The following is a 15,971-nucleotide window of genomic DNA, read 5'->3' on the forward strand; positions in this document are numbered from 1 at the left end:
TCTAGGTCTGCGGTGGACAACAGGTCTCTTACACGACGCACAGACTGCCAATCAGCTAGAACATTGTCATCAGCACACCTATGTAAGTGCATGCCGAAAATCAGCCAGCAATCAGTTATCACAGCTCATTGGAACTATTCAGTTTAGAACCTATTTAATACGGTTGTGTGTAGTCAACGTCTTCGCGCCGCCTTAATCCCAATACGAAGTACTTAGACATCGGCGCGCGTTCATTAGAAGCAGCAATCTACAAAGGCGAATAGCAGAGTACCAGCGAGACGCTTGAAGTCGCATTGAGTGGCGTTGAGTTCAACAATTCAATACGTTTCGACTGTGCTGTACGGACTTACGGGCATAATACGCGCGACCAGTCGGTTCAGTCAGTGATCTTTGTCGGTTCGTGTTAGACGTGTGCGCGGTAGCTCAGAAACACTCGAGCTCGCAGACGATAAAGAATAAAATAAATATAAATAAAACATTCACAAGCAACTAAAATATTTTAGTACCCCCTACAACAACAACAAGTAGCAGCAACGAAATCATATTTGTATTTTCACTCCGACAATACAAATTTGATTTTATATTTCGCTGCAATAACCGTGAAATAGAAAAGTAAATAGCTAAAAATAAGTTTTCGTATTTATGAAAATGGTTATATAAAAAATATAAGCAATTTTCTTTTTCTTAAACAAAAAGTGGCGAGAAAATTATGTTGCTTTAGTTGCCACTTTGTAAAGCGCAAAAGAAGTGTGCGAGTGCCGATATTCATTTTTAAGTTTTTTTCTTTATAATTTTAGCATTTTGTTTTGTTTGTGTGCATTTTCTGTGTTCCTATGTGCCTGTGGTTTTATTATTCATTGCCAGTTTCGATATTATTGTGCTTGAATATTTACATGAAAACAGTTGAAGAAGCAAGAATGAAAACAGACTTATGAAGAGTGCAAAATTAGCTGAATTGCGAAAAACACTTTCATATTCAAAATTGTTGCGGAAAACACAAATGTTTGCATTCAAATTTAATGACTTATTGGTGGAAAGCAAATATATAGAAAAACAGCTGACGGAAAATAATAAAAAGTGTAAATGTTCTTGCAAAATAATAAAAATTAAAAAAATAAAACGAAACTATTTTTTATGCTTTTACAGACAATACATTTCTAGAGATTTGGAAAAAGTTATCTTAGGAAAGATAAAATATTTCATTTTTAAATGTATTGAATTATTGGTGGAAAGAGATTACATAAGAAAAATATTTCGGAAAAAATAAAAATTTAAATGTTTTTTTTTGCAAACAAAAAACAATTTAAGAAAATAATATAATAATAAAAAGTTTTTTAGTATTATAATAAAATTTAAATATTTTAATAAAAATAATATAAATATTTTTTAGGTTTTTAAAGACAATTAATAATTTTATAAGAAGTAATTTTTTGGAAGAAAACATTGAATTTATTTTTAAATTTAACGAATCATTGGTAAAAGAATAATTTATTGGAAGAACATTTATGAAAAAAATATAAAGTTTTTTTTTTTGCAAAAACAATAAATCGAAATTAAAAAAAATATATATATGTATATATATATATTTATTATGCTTTTCTATTCGTGTTTGTACTCAAATTTAATAAATAATTGGTGAAAATAGAATATATTGAAAAAAATATTAAAAATATTATTATTTTATGGACAATAATTTTCTAAGTGTTTCTAAAAAGGAATTTTTAGGGAAAACAAATATTTGTGTGAAAAGAGAATATATTAGAAAAAGTTTATGACGAAAAAAAATAAAAGTGATATTTTGAAGAAGTTATTAATTTCTTGTGAATTTTTCCCGATTACTTTCATGTTTTAAAAGCAAATGTGGTATTTATAGAAATCAAAAAAACTATTATGCTTAATAATAATAACAAAAGTTATTAAACAGAATTAAAAAAAAATATATTTTAATAATTAAACGTAATTAATCTTAACATTTTTGTACAGTAATTCTTTCGTAAAATTGTATCACAACAGGTCTCTTAATTAAAATTAAGTATTAATTGCAAAAATTTTTAAAAACTATTTTTAACATGTATTCAGAGAAAATTCAGTTATTTTTCAGGATGTCTTTAGATGCAAAAAAAAATTAATATGTGTGCAAACACCAAGTATAAATTTAAAAACTTAATATTTGTTAAAAACTAATTATTTATATACTTTGTAATCATAATATATACTACTTTTTAATATACAATGTATAATACTATGTATAATGTATAATACTTTTCCAGATTTCTTAAGACTCAATAAAAAAATTAATGTGTGTAAAAAAACTAATTATTAATTAAAAGAATTAAAAATTATTAGTATTGTTTCTTTTTTTAAATATACATATGATTTTTAAGACTTTTAAAATTCAAATAAAACATTACTATGTTTAATGAAAATTAATTATTAATTTATAAAAAGTAAAATACCACTTTTTCCATAATTAATATTATTTCTTAAATATTTAAAATTACGTATAACACATTTTTTAAAATTTATTAAATGATTAAAAATTAAATTACCATAAATTAATTAAAAATGAAAAAAAATAATTTAAACATTGATTACAAGAAGTAAATATTACATTTTTTTCACGAAAAGATTAATATGTTTAAGCAAAATTAAATATTAATTAAAAAAAGTCATTTTTTCCATAAAAAATTTTGAAATAACAAAATAATTTTTATACTCTCGCAAAAAAGTTGCTAAGGAGAGTATTATAGTTTTGTTCACATAACGTTTGTTTGTAAGTCCTAAAACTAAAAGAGTCAGATATAGGGTTATACATACCAAAGTGATCAGGGTGACGAGTAGAGTTGAAATCCGGATGTCTGTCTGTCCGTCCGTCCGTCTGTCCGTCCGTCTGGCCGTCCGTCCGTCCATCAGTGCAAGCTGAACTTGAGTAAAAATTGAGATATCGTGATGAAACTTGGTACACGTATTTATTGGCTCCATAAGAAGGTTAAGTTCGAAGATGGGCAAAATCGGCCAACTGCCACGCCCACAAAATGGCGAATACCGAAAACCTATAAAGTGTCATAACTAAGCCATAAATAAAGATATTATAGTGAACTTTAGCACAAAGGATCGCATTAGGGAGAGGCATATTTGGACGTAATTTTTTTGGAAAAGAGGGCGTCACCCCGCCTCCTACTAAGTTGTTTGTACATATCTCGGGAACTACTATAGCTATATCAACCACACTTTACCGAGTCGTTCCCTTCAGGCATTTCCATATACAGTTCAAAAATGGAAGAAATCGGATAATAACCACGCCCACCACCCATACAAAGGTTATGTTCAAAATCACTAAAAGTGCGTTAACCGACTAACAAAAAACGTCAGATACAATAAATTTTACGGAAGAAATGGCAGAAGGAAGCTGCACACAGGCTTTTTTTAAAAATTGAAAATGGGCGTGGCGTCGCTCACTTATGGACCAAAAACCATATCTCAGGAACTACTCCACCGATTTCAATGAAATTCGGTATATAATAATTTCTTAACACCCTGATGACATGTAAGAAAGATGGGTGAAATCGGTTCACAACCACGCCTTCTTCCAATATGACGCTATTTTGAATTCCATCTGATGCCTTTTCTGTATAATACGAGTATATACACTAGGAACCAATGATGACAGCGGAATAAAACTTTACACAAATACGGTATTTGAAAAATATGTAAATGACGGATAATGAAATCTCGATTATCACTTTATCATGCGAGAGTATAAAATGTTCGGTGACACCCGAACTTAGCCCTTCCTTACTTGTTATGATATATTTTTTTACGAAAAAACTAATTTATTTTAAAATTTTAAAAAATAAAATACCCTTTTTAATCATAATTAAAATTGTTACTTCAAATATTAAAATTACATGTAAAATATTTTTTAAAATTAGATCGGAAGAGCACGGTATTAAAAAAATTAATTATAAATTTAAAAAGTTTAATATGAAACTTTAATAGACAAATAAAATTTAATTAAATTTAATATTAAAATTAAATATTAAATATTTTCCTTAAAAAATTTTAATTAACACAATAACTTCTTTGACTGAAATTAAAATAACCTATGAAACTAAAGAATTTGTCAAACCTAGCAGTTTAAAATTTTGCATAATTTTTTTTTTATTGTATTATATTTTCTTTTATTTTTGATATTGGTTGTTAGTTATTTTTTATTGCTACGTTATTTTATTCTTTTTATCAATCGTTTTCATATTCAAATGTGCACTCTCGCACGTAAATATTTTTAACAATCTTGTCTCAAGCATATGTTGCCAAACAAATTGCTTATTAGTAATTTACAACAAAAACAACAGCAAAATGAGTCTCACACTTTTTTTTATTTCTCCTTTCTTTCGTTTTTATCGGAAACGTATGTATGTACTCGTATGTACCTACGTTACAACCAATTTTGGCATATCCTTTCACACTACAAATCGTGCTACTAGGTAACAACAACAACTAACGAAATTTGATCGTATTAACCAAGTCGTCGCAGTCCGTGTAGTTAGTCAAATAAACGCGTGCAAAAAGAAACAAAAATGTCGACAAAGAAGAATGGTAATGCCATAACAACGGAATTCCAATTCCCTCAGCCGAAGGAGAAGCAGACCTGCATGGAATTAATCTACAATGGCAAGGAAGGCACCTACTTTGGACGTACACCCAAAAGTTGGGGTAAGTGTTTGAGCAAATAGAAATTATGAGAAGAATGGATATACATACATATAGATGCAGTAGTGTCAATATGTTAATACTCGTATATTTGCGAAAAGTAAACAATTTTAAGTATTGAAGAATAAAAGCAACAATAAATGACGGTGGACGGGCACTAAAGTGATAGTAGTACTAACAGGAAAAGTACTCCAGCAGGGAGTTTATACTATATATACTTAAGAATATATATATATGTACATACGTACATATGTATATAGCAAATAACGAAATTCCATCCTCATATATTTTAACTAAATAACAACAACAAAAGCACCACCTTTAAACTAATTAAGTATACAATGTTTTGAAATATGAAATAAGATAAACTGCTCAAATAATCTTAAAACTTGTATTATCTAGATTATGTGTAAATAAATGGCGAAAAGCAAATAAATGGCCTAATCGTGCAGACGCGTATTGTCATTTGCTAATGTCAAATAAAGCGAAAGAGCTTATGAATATGAGGTATTAATATTAGTTTGTGCTTTGAAAATAAATTTCCGCAAAATGCAAAGAAAATATAAACAAATGTAGGTGGTTATAGACTTACATGTGTATATGTATATGGTACATACATACATATGTATGTATATAACATAGTATAAATATGTAAGCATACACATGTGCTTAGAAATGTACATTTTTGTAATAATAGTCATATGTGTACAACAAATTTGTTATCGTCGCTTTTGTAAAAATTGTAGAAGCAGATAAGAAAGCACTGTAGATTTCAACAATCAGGCACATGCACACATTTATTTGGTGACCTAGTAGGAAAATAAGCGGTTATTACTTATATATTTTAAGTCCCGAAAAATTTTGTGGGTCCCGAAAAACTTATTTAATCCCGAAATTGCATATGTACGTATTTATTTGATGAGATATTAGAAAAATAAGCAGTATTTCGTTTTATAACTTTTTAATGCCGAAAATTTGTGTAGTCCCGAAATTTCGGGACTATATTTTTTTTATTTCGTGAATAAGGCTTGGCAATTAGTAATAATTAAAAATTTATGGAGTCCCGAATATTCTATATTTAAACATATTTTCTTGAAAGCCAGAATGAGTTCAGAATCTGGATTTCTGCAAAAGTCAACCTTTACCAACTTTTGCAACCATTTCTTATATGGCGAAAATTTCTTCTTGAGACTTTCCTAGAGTTTATCAAACAATAAAATTTTGAAAACAAAAAGAATTGTTGAATTTTAGTAGTCTACTATGTTGAATTTGGAATTTGCAGCACTTAATAATCTTAATCTACATATGTTCATGTAGAAATTCCACATTAAGTAACACAAACTTTTTGAACGAGGCGACTGTCGCTTATAGTATCCGAATTCATTAATCATAAGTTCCCAAGGAATTCTTAACCTGTGAATTATTTCACTTGGCCCTCAGAAAATGAAACCCGAAACTCTTCTTTCTTTCTTGGAAAGGAAAAGTTGTGTTGTTCAAGAAAGCATTCCTGTAATAATTGCAGGTAATGCTGGCAAGTTGACAGTCTTAAGCCGGATAAATATCCTAGTCTGTTCTATTTATGTGACCTGACTGTTGTGAGCACATGCTTATTTTAATTTTATGAGGTTTTCTTATGCTAAGTGTCCACTTCAAGACCCATTATTACATTTTTTTTTGTGACAATTGGTTTGCTTTGCAACCATGGCATTTTCAGTTTGCCGGAAAGAAAAGCAATATTATGCTATATAATTTTTTTCGCAAAGATTCGAAATCTTTTAAAAGAAACCAGGAAACAGTATACAAGGTCTACCGGAGTACTTGCAAAATAATAATTCTTGACATACAGGCTTAAGAATGATATGCTTTCCTTTCAAAAAACAAAACGCTAATTGTTAAGATTGTTTAATGTGAAATACAATCGATACAATTGAGTTTTGAAAATAACATCATTCCAATAGCCTCCACGTCATCTTTTGCAAGAACGAATTCGATGAAACCAATTTTCGAGTACTTTTTCCACTAAATGAAGTCGTATGTCATTAACAAAAAGTTCAATATTGACTTCTAAAGCTTGAAGAGAGTCGGGTTTCTTGCTAAATACCAATGACTTCTCATAACCCAACAAGATGTAGTTTAATGGTGTTAAATCACAACTTCTTGGAGTCCATTCAATATCACAATTTTTTGAAATGAGCGAATCTCCGAACTTTTCTCGATTTAATTCTTGTGAGAACCAGATGTTGTGAAGAGCAACTTCTTCCAATAGCGGCCATAAAAAGTTGGTTATTATCGATCTATACCGTTCTCCATAGATAATAATGATCTTACCAGCTTAATTTCAAAAGAAGTACGGACCTATGCTTCCTCCAAACCAAAAACCACACCAAACTCTCAATTTAGGTGAATGTAATGGTGGTTCATAATTAACTTGTGGATTTTCTTGGCCCCAGAATAGACAATTTTGTTTATCGCAGGACTCAGTTGAAAGTGAGCCTAATCGGAGAAGATGATTTTCTTAAAAAAATCGTTATCGTTTTTGGTTTTAAGTTGTTCCAAGGCAAAATCACCAAATTCAAGACATTTACGGTGGTCCAATGGCTTCAGTTCTTGAGCGAGAACAATTTTATATGGATGCAAGCCCAAATGCTTTCTCAAAATCCGTCAGATTGTGGTTTTAGACAATCCCAATTTTTATAACGTCTTGGAATCGAGAAATTGAAGTCTTCAGAAACAGTTGCCTGAATGGCAGCATTATATTCATTACTTCGAGTGGTTCTTTGCCTTTTTGAAACTTGAACATTATATAAAAAAAATATAGACTCGAAATTTTCAAGAATTCGACGAATACCGAGCACAGGTAGCAGAAGGGCACCAAAAATTAAAATTGGAAAATAATTATTTTGATAGTAAAATGAAATTAATTCTAAACGTTCTTCTTGCGTATATCTTTCCATGATGAATTTGTAGATATTACTGAGTAAAACTAAAGAAAAAAATACAAATCATGACATATTAAAAATGGCCGAAACAGCACTTAGAAATCATACCAACGTTATGGGAAACCCCGGTATTTCAAAAGCAAACTAAAGTAAGGTGGAAATTTATATGTAAATATTAGTATATTTGGAAAAACTTCTATCCTAGAAGTAGTCCAGCTTCCAGTTGGGCCTCTACAATTTTACAATCGAGTATCTTCATATATAAAATACATATATGTACATACTATATGGTATATGTACGATTAGCATGCGGGCTACAGCTGCCACATGTAGAATAAACTAATAGATTTACAAGTGTACTAATTAATTCAACAAATAAAAATACAACAAAAATTTTATAATTAACGAACTTGGCAACAGTAAAAATATTAAATGTGAAACAGCAATAAAAAGGGTTGCAATAAAAACACTAACGACACAAAGAAAGTACAAATGGAAGTGAAAATGAAAATAAAAAGAAAAAAATCAAAAAAAAATAAATACAGAAAATATAAAACAAAAAATATATATGCACATATTATATAAGTATATGCAACAACAATAACAAAATCAACAGAAATTCAATGCGACTGAGTCCCTAGTACAAACGCCCCTCAGTGCTTCAGGTTACTGGGCACAGGGCGGGAAACAATAAAATAATTACGATTGAAGCGAAAAATTATCAAAAGTGTTGATAAGGAAATTTGACGCGCACGAAGCGACAAAAGGGCGAGCACTCACTTGCAAGCACACACCGTTGATAGAGGTGCCACGGAATTGATGGATCGCTGCACCGACACACTAGACATACATATGGCTGTCTGAGCGCATGATGGCTTGAGGAAATGAGTGTGGCATGCAAACGTATCTACATGTACCGCTAGTTGGTCACAGCTCATGTACGGTTTATTGCAGTGAATGTTATCGTCAATCGCGGAGCCACATGTCGAGTGATTACTGTCGATTAACAAAAGCAAAATCAACATTACTATGAAATAGTATGTATATAAATACATACACGCGGAAAGCGTACGCTTTAATTGCACACAAATATATGCGTATGTGCATATATGTATGTATATACATATTCATAAGCGCTTATGCTCAAAAACAAAAGCGGGTGTGACGCGCGTTCTGAATAGCCTATGAATCACTGGACACCGACAAGTTGTCAGCCTGCGTATGGGTTGGTCGCCCTTTGGCTTTATCAGTAGCAAAACGCATTTATATATACATATATATATATATAGCATACAATATATGTATGTATGTGTTTGTATGTCAAAAGGAAGGAGACGGCATGCAAAAGCCGGTGATATGAATGCCTTAAGTCCACTTGACCAGTCATTTATCGGTGCGCACCGAAAGCAGAAAAGAAATGAAAAAGTAAACGCGTCAAAGCTGTCGGTGCCGGTAAGATGTCGTCAGCGGCGCTTCCAAGTCCATTTGGCGCGCCAACACGCAAGGCAGGCATGTGCTCTAATATGGATAACGACTGACCATGGACACAAGTCACAAGGTGTTGTCATTAGACAAGACAGCTGTAGAAGATATGTATGTATATGTATTTGTATATATGTATATATCCATGTATATATTATGTACATATATCTATCCATATTTGCATATGACCTAGTCAAAGGTTTTTCGCTGGAATTATAACTTGTCTGCTTGGCAGGTAACATAGAAGGTCCTTACAATCGATATTTCTAGCTGAACGGCAGCGGAAAGGGACTCTATTACTATACTAAAGACTATAATCTGAATATTAGAAATTAAAGAAAAAAGAAGTATTATATAACTACAAAGTTTTAGGTTAAACACTGGACTCAAGACTGAAGAACCTATCATGATTGCGCTGGAAAGACTTATAGAATCGTGTATCAAGAACAAAAATTTTTTTTTTTTTTTTTTTTTCGTAATGTTGCGAGGGAGGCAGTCTGTTTTCTCTCCGCTGGGACACGGCACTCCTCGTCGTACCAGCTATTCTTTTGCATTTTCCGAAAACCAAGGGTTTTGGTTGCAGCTGTATGTAAGGAGCTTGAAATGCCGTCCCACAGTTCCCTTATACCGAGTTGTTGATGAGTGCCCTCAGAGAGCAGGAGTGCAGGGTCGAGTAGAAAATCGTTCGTCTATCTATTAAGATTGCAGCTTCTCGACGTCGAACCTTCCTTGCGTTTGTTGGCGTGCGTTTTTTGCTGCACAGAGGCGGGTGCGAATCTTGGCTGCAACAAGATAGTGGTCCGAGTCGATGTTAGGACCTCGAAGCGTACACTCGTCTAAAACACTGGAGACGTGTCTTCCATCTATCACAAAATGATCGATCTCGTTGGTGGCTTTTCGATACGGAGACACCCAGGTAGCTTGTAGCTTGGTGAATTTTTCTAGGCTGGAATCTAGCACTACAGATAACAATATTTTGGGCCCCTGCGAAGTCGATCAAGCCGAAGCCTCAACCCATTTAGGAATGTTTCCTTGTGAAAGCTGAATTTACCGACACGAAGACACCTACCTTTCCCACCCTGGCATTAAAGTCGCCAAGCACGATTTCGTGACGGGGGTAGCTCTCATAGGTGCGCTCCAAGCGCTCATGGAAGGAATCTTTGGTCACATCGTCCTTCTCTTTCGAGCACAAATCAGCGATATGTTGAAGAAATTCACTTTGATGCGGATTGTAGTTACCCATTTAAACATCGGCAACAGAGTCACTCTCCCACCACGAATCCCACACCGAATTTGCGCTCATTTATGTATATTGCCGCTGTAGTAAATGCCACAAGGACCTACTCGCCTCAGTCCTTGTCCCGTTCATTTCTGGGACGGTGCTGATATCAGCCTTCTTTCTAACGCGGTCATCAACAAGCTGGGCAGTGGCACACTCCCAATTAAGGGACCGAACATTCCAGGTGCGTGCCCTCAAATCGTAATCCTTGGTGCGTTGGCCAAAGTCGTCATTAAAAGGGGCGTATCTTATCCGAGACTTCTTGTTCCTTTTCATTGGGGCGTTTTTTAGGTAGCGGGTCCCAAACATAGCGCACAACCTTGTAGAGGGGATGTTTCGCCTTCTCACTTTTGCCCGCCTTCAAACTAATGTTCTTTGGCTACCCAAAGGATACTTGGTCAAAAACCGGAAGTCGTGAAGTTTTCATTTTAGTAAAACAATATCAAAAAGTTTCCAAAAATTCCATTGCGGACTTTTCTAAATAACTTCAAATATTATATATACCATCCATAAAATACTGAAATTGCAACTTAATACCACAGAAAAAGAAATAATATCGTTTAGTATGTTAAGTAATCCGAACTAAAACTTTATTTTTTTTCTGTAACCCACAAGCTTTGCGGTCACTTTAATAGCTAGCAACTGCCTTATTATGTATTAAAAGAACCAGCAAAATTTTTGTAAACAAAAAACTCGACACATATACCGTTATCAGTGTTTCTTCAAATTTAGGGCAGTGTTCTCAAATAGTTTTCACCCATTTTATACATGTATGCAGGTGGGTAGCTGTTATTAATTGTAATACATGTATGTATATATACATACATAATTGTGTACCATTTTAAGGTTAGTGTAGGTGTGGGTCAGTGGGTGCCGGCGCACCTTAAATGTACCATGGCAAAAAGAAAAAAATATATTTAATGTTAGCATGTGACGAGAAAGAAGCGAAGGAAGAGTGCTTCGTGTGACTGTTGCAGTTGGCAATAACATTTGCTGTTACTGTCAACATTTCCTGTTACTGTCAACATCTCCTGTTGTTCCTACTGTTACAGTTATGGTTGATGTTACTACTATTATTGCATGAGCTGCTGTAGACTTGCGCCAAAAGGTTAACAACCTTGCATTGACGGAACTGTACAACGTTTGCATATTCTAGTTGACTACAAAAAGCACACATACACACGCACACACTCACCTCAGCAGTGTTCGAGTAATTGTGTGCAGATATCTTCAGTTGCAGGACGCATGAACGAAAATAATTTTACTACGCTACTACGGTATCAGATATATATTGTACATATGCTGCTGCAACAGTGCGGCCAAGTTGCAAGTGAGACTGCAATATGCGCGCCAGTACACTTTTGCAAGGACTTGCTTATGTATTTCTGCCATATTGAAAACATGCAGCTATATAAAATATATGTATTTACTATATACAAGGAGATTTATAGTGAAAATAGTGAAAGTGTGTATGCAGAACCTCGTCCTCACCTGTCGGCCTACAACTATGGCCGCGCCTGCAATGGTTGCAGCAGCAACAACAACAATAATATTAGTCAGAAATTGCCACACATGGCAAATAAATAATCACGTCAATGTATTAACCGCGTGTTGAGCTAACAAATATGAAATTTATACTCACACTACAGTCACTCAGTTAGTCGTCGAGTCACTCACTCAGTGCCACACTCAGTCATTCACTCTTTTAGTGACTCAGTTGTTATTGCATGGAAATAATCACTGATTAGTGGTCATTAGTGCGAGGACATGTGGGACAGCTGTGTGTTGACTTTAGTTGTAGCAGACAACTTTGATTTGTTTTCTACAGATTTCAAAAGCTGATTGATGGGAAGAAAGTGTTGGTTTATTATCATAATGACCAATGGGTCCTGCTGGGTAGTAAAGGACCATAGACTTGTGTTGGTTATTTCACTATTATTACATGAATATGTTGTTTGAAGAAGTAATTGAATGGAAATATGCTTTTTACGGTTATTTTTCAACCTTTGGACACTTTCAAGACATTATCAATGCAATTTATCGAATAATTTGATTCAGTGTCAAATTTTTTGGTATTTAACCCTGAACAGGGTATATGAAGTTTACTATGAAATTTGTAGAAAGGAAACGTCGGAGACCCTAAAAAGCATATATTTAAAAGGTCTTAGAGGCAAACTAAGTCGATTGCTCCTGAATCTGTCTCTATATACGAGAAGTTTTTGAAATATCGATCTGAAAATTTGTAAACGTCCTTTTCTCCCGACGAAGCTGCTGAAACCCGATCAGACCAATATATTATCTCATATTGGTCTTTATAATAAATTTTATCAATCTAAAACATACAGGTCATCTGCACTGCTCTTTCAATGAACACAACTGTATGTAGCGGTCATACAACCTTTTCGATCAAAATCAAGTTCATGTATATAAACCGTTTGGTTTATATTTTAGAAGCAAAAAGTATAGATTTTTTCGACTGCGCCTCTGTAATTTTTTCAAAATCCTTTTTAAGTGGAAATTTTTTGTTGTTTTAAAGGTTAGGTTAGCTCAGGTCGTAGTGTTGAATCTAATCGATGAGTCTCACTTAAATAACTGTGAACGTTGATCCTTTGCGTCACCCAAAAACTGCTGAAAACTGATCACCAGATCCTCATATCAATCCCAGCCACTTCGCCAGGTTCGTCGAAAGTTTGTCTATCGAGATATTTCTGGCAAAAACCAGGCAATAGAAGAGAAAACTGACAAAATGATACCACCTCGTCTTCTTCCAAACAAATTTGTCAGAGAGCTGATGGATGTTGACCAGTCAGAACATCTACAATTGTGGTGAGATTGACTACGTTAATAACAAGTAGTTCCGAGGATTTCCCAAGGCTCGAAAGATCTCGTAGTTGCACAAGTTCTGGTTTTTAACTAACCTTTGCCGAGTTCATGAGTGGTACACAAGTACAGCGCAAGAACGTAAAAGGACAAGGGGGTATCCACCCCAATCTCAAGAAATTTGAGCCCTCCCTAGTAAGCTCTTCGGCTTCTCAGTTTTCTTGAATTCCGCTGTGACCCAAAAAAAGTCTAATACGGAAGAAACTCTATGATAATGCGATCATACACTCGTTGACTAGTTTTGAGTGTATAGTCACCGAGCTCGAAACCATTATCTGTTATCGGAGTGGACTACACACTACTCTGAAGGAACCCGTACTTCAGTCACCTTCGATTGAAAGACGCTACAGTGGTCCAGTAGTCTGCAGATAGAGTCGATGATGAGCTGCGGACAGAAGACTTTACCTCCTTAACATAGCGTAATTGTTTCCATGAATTCTTTTGTATCTCGTGACTTTGTCTATAGAGTTTGAAGCCACTCAGTAGTTTTAAAAAATAATTACTTTGAAACTTAAACTTTGAGAAGTCTTCCAAACCCGTTTTATTATGTAAATAGAACATTAAGAGCTGTTACCAGGACAGGCGGCTCTAAGTAACCAAAACGAACACGAACTGTTAACTCAGCGCCATTCCCCGAAGTTACTTCAGGAATGTTTTCTGTCGCTACAATAACAGCAATCAACTACTTTTCATTCAGAAAATTAAAGATTTTTCAAGATGTATCATAAATCCTTGATTCAGATGACAAATTGACGTAGTTTGGAACAAATTATGAACCCATAATAGCAATATTTTTCACTTTCCAATTCTATTCTGGTTAAGAACCCTTTCGATTTGATACTAAGAATCCGCTTTTCACTATTTAATACGACTATCTGAAGATCAGTAGTCGTATCATACAAATTAATGATAGTGACCTTTGGATTTGTCGTAAGTGTTTTCAGATTCCATAGATAACCTCAAATTACGACGAATATTTAACAATTTATTTAATGTGAATGCAAAACTGTTATGAAAAATCATTATCAAACGGTCCATTATTGGGTGACAATTTTAATGGACATTTTTTTAAGAGTCTAATTTGATCTGAACCTTTTCTTTTTAAGTCAAAGGTTTCTACTTCCAAAAGCCCTTATAACTATGAAGGATTTTTTTGGCTTATGGAATGAAACCGAACATCTTTCTTAACCCTATATCATGGGTCTTCCAGTAAATTTTCGTCACTTTGAAGCTGCTTCTTTGATTTTAGCTTAACTCTATAAATTTGTTTAAGCTAAGTAATTTAGCTACGGGCCATCTCTCATGATCAGTTTTATGACCTTTTCTATTATTGACTCTTCGGAAACTTTTAAAAATTCGGTGAAGGACATCCACTGCAGCAGAGAGCACTATATTTTAAAAGATTACATAATCCAAGCTACAAAACCGTAAACACAACAAATTAGATTTTTAAGAGAACATATCCCCAAAATTTATATATAATAATAATAATAAAATTCGCAGCATATAGAACACCATTCGACAAAGAGGAAATCTTATGGTAGCATACACAGCATCAAAGTCAATTATACGCACGCCAAAACAAATTGAGACACGTCGCTAACGAGTGCACATACCAAACACATAAACCAGACGCTTCAGCCCTGAGCAATAACCTACAACAAAAATTTTATTGATATGTGCGTGTAGATATGTATGCATAAGCATATATTCTGCCATTGCACCGAAGGGTTAAGTGCACGCTGAGGCCACATGCACAGTAGCAACCCCATTCATGATTTCCATTTACCATTTACTAGCACAAAATGAGTACAGCGTGCGGCTGCGGCTATGTGCTGAGCGTGTCAAGGATATTTTAGCGTGGCATGGCTTAGTTGGGTTTCTGGTGCATTGTACACGCATCCGGCGAATGCACAGTGCAATGTACGCAAATGAAAACAACGGTACGATGCCAAACTACATATAACTATGGTTGGAAGCATATTTGTGGATGCATTGTTGGCGGAGACATACATATGTACTAATGTAGTTGTATATAATGATGTGTGAAGACTTATACACACATTATCCCATTTAAAGTCCTTTGAACTTGCCATAAAAAAATGAGTTTCGAGATGATGTGGAGGCTTAACGGCGTCAATTGTCGCGCTGAAAGGCGGCCAAGTGGCGCGATAGTAAAATGCAAGATTTAGATCACAGTTTTTCAATATATGGCATAGAAACATTTGGAAATTAAAAAAGAATATATATGCTATAGTATGTATATTGACCCATCTGAACAATCTGCTTGTTCGGCGATGCGGATTCGGAGTAATCTTCGACAAATTCCGTGCCGACTTTTTTTTTCAAAACAGAAAAGTTTCTATGACAGCTGTATACTTAAGTTGCCCGATCTTCACCGTATACCCGGAGATTGGAGTGTTTGTTTAGATAAAACTTCCTACCAAATTTCGTAAAGATATCTTGGCAAATAAAAAAGTTTTCCATATAAGCACTCGATTTCGGGGGATGAGTTTGTATGACAGCTATATGCTATAGTGACTCGTTGTGAACAAGTTGTTCGGAGGCTGTAGCATTATCTTGAGTAATAACCCATACCAAATTTCTTGGAGATATCTCGTCAAATAAAAAAGTTTTCCGTAGAAGGACTTGAGTTTTATCGGTCAGTTTGTATGGCA

The 15,971-nt window shown here is 34.0% G+C and overlaps 1 protein-coding gene across 1 annotated transcript in view; it reads left to right on the top strand.

Moving 5' to 3' along the window:
• The first annotated feature begins 217 nt into the window (after nt 1-217).
• Nucleotides 218-15,971, top strand: part of LOC120769042 (sodium/potassium-transporting ATPase subunit beta-1) — a 55,296-nt gene continuing 39,542 nt past the window's right edge. Inside the window, exons 1-2 of the mRNA XM_040095889.1 lie at nt 218-612; nt 4,488-4,716. Of these exons, the coding sequence (XP_039951823.1) occupies nt 4,581-4,716 (136 nt within the window). The 5' untranslated portion in view covers nt 218-612; nt 4,488-4,580. The remainder of the gene's footprint in view (nt 613-4,487; nt 4,717-15,971) is intronic.

This window comes from Bactrocera tryoni, chromosome 2, assembly GCF_016617805.1.
Source record: "Bactrocera tryoni isolate S06 chromosome 2, CSIRO_BtryS06_freeze2, whole genome shotgun sequence".
Classification (NCBI taxonomy): domain Eukaryota; kingdom Metazoa; phylum Arthropoda; class Insecta; order Diptera; family Tephritidae; genus Bactrocera; species Bactrocera tryoni.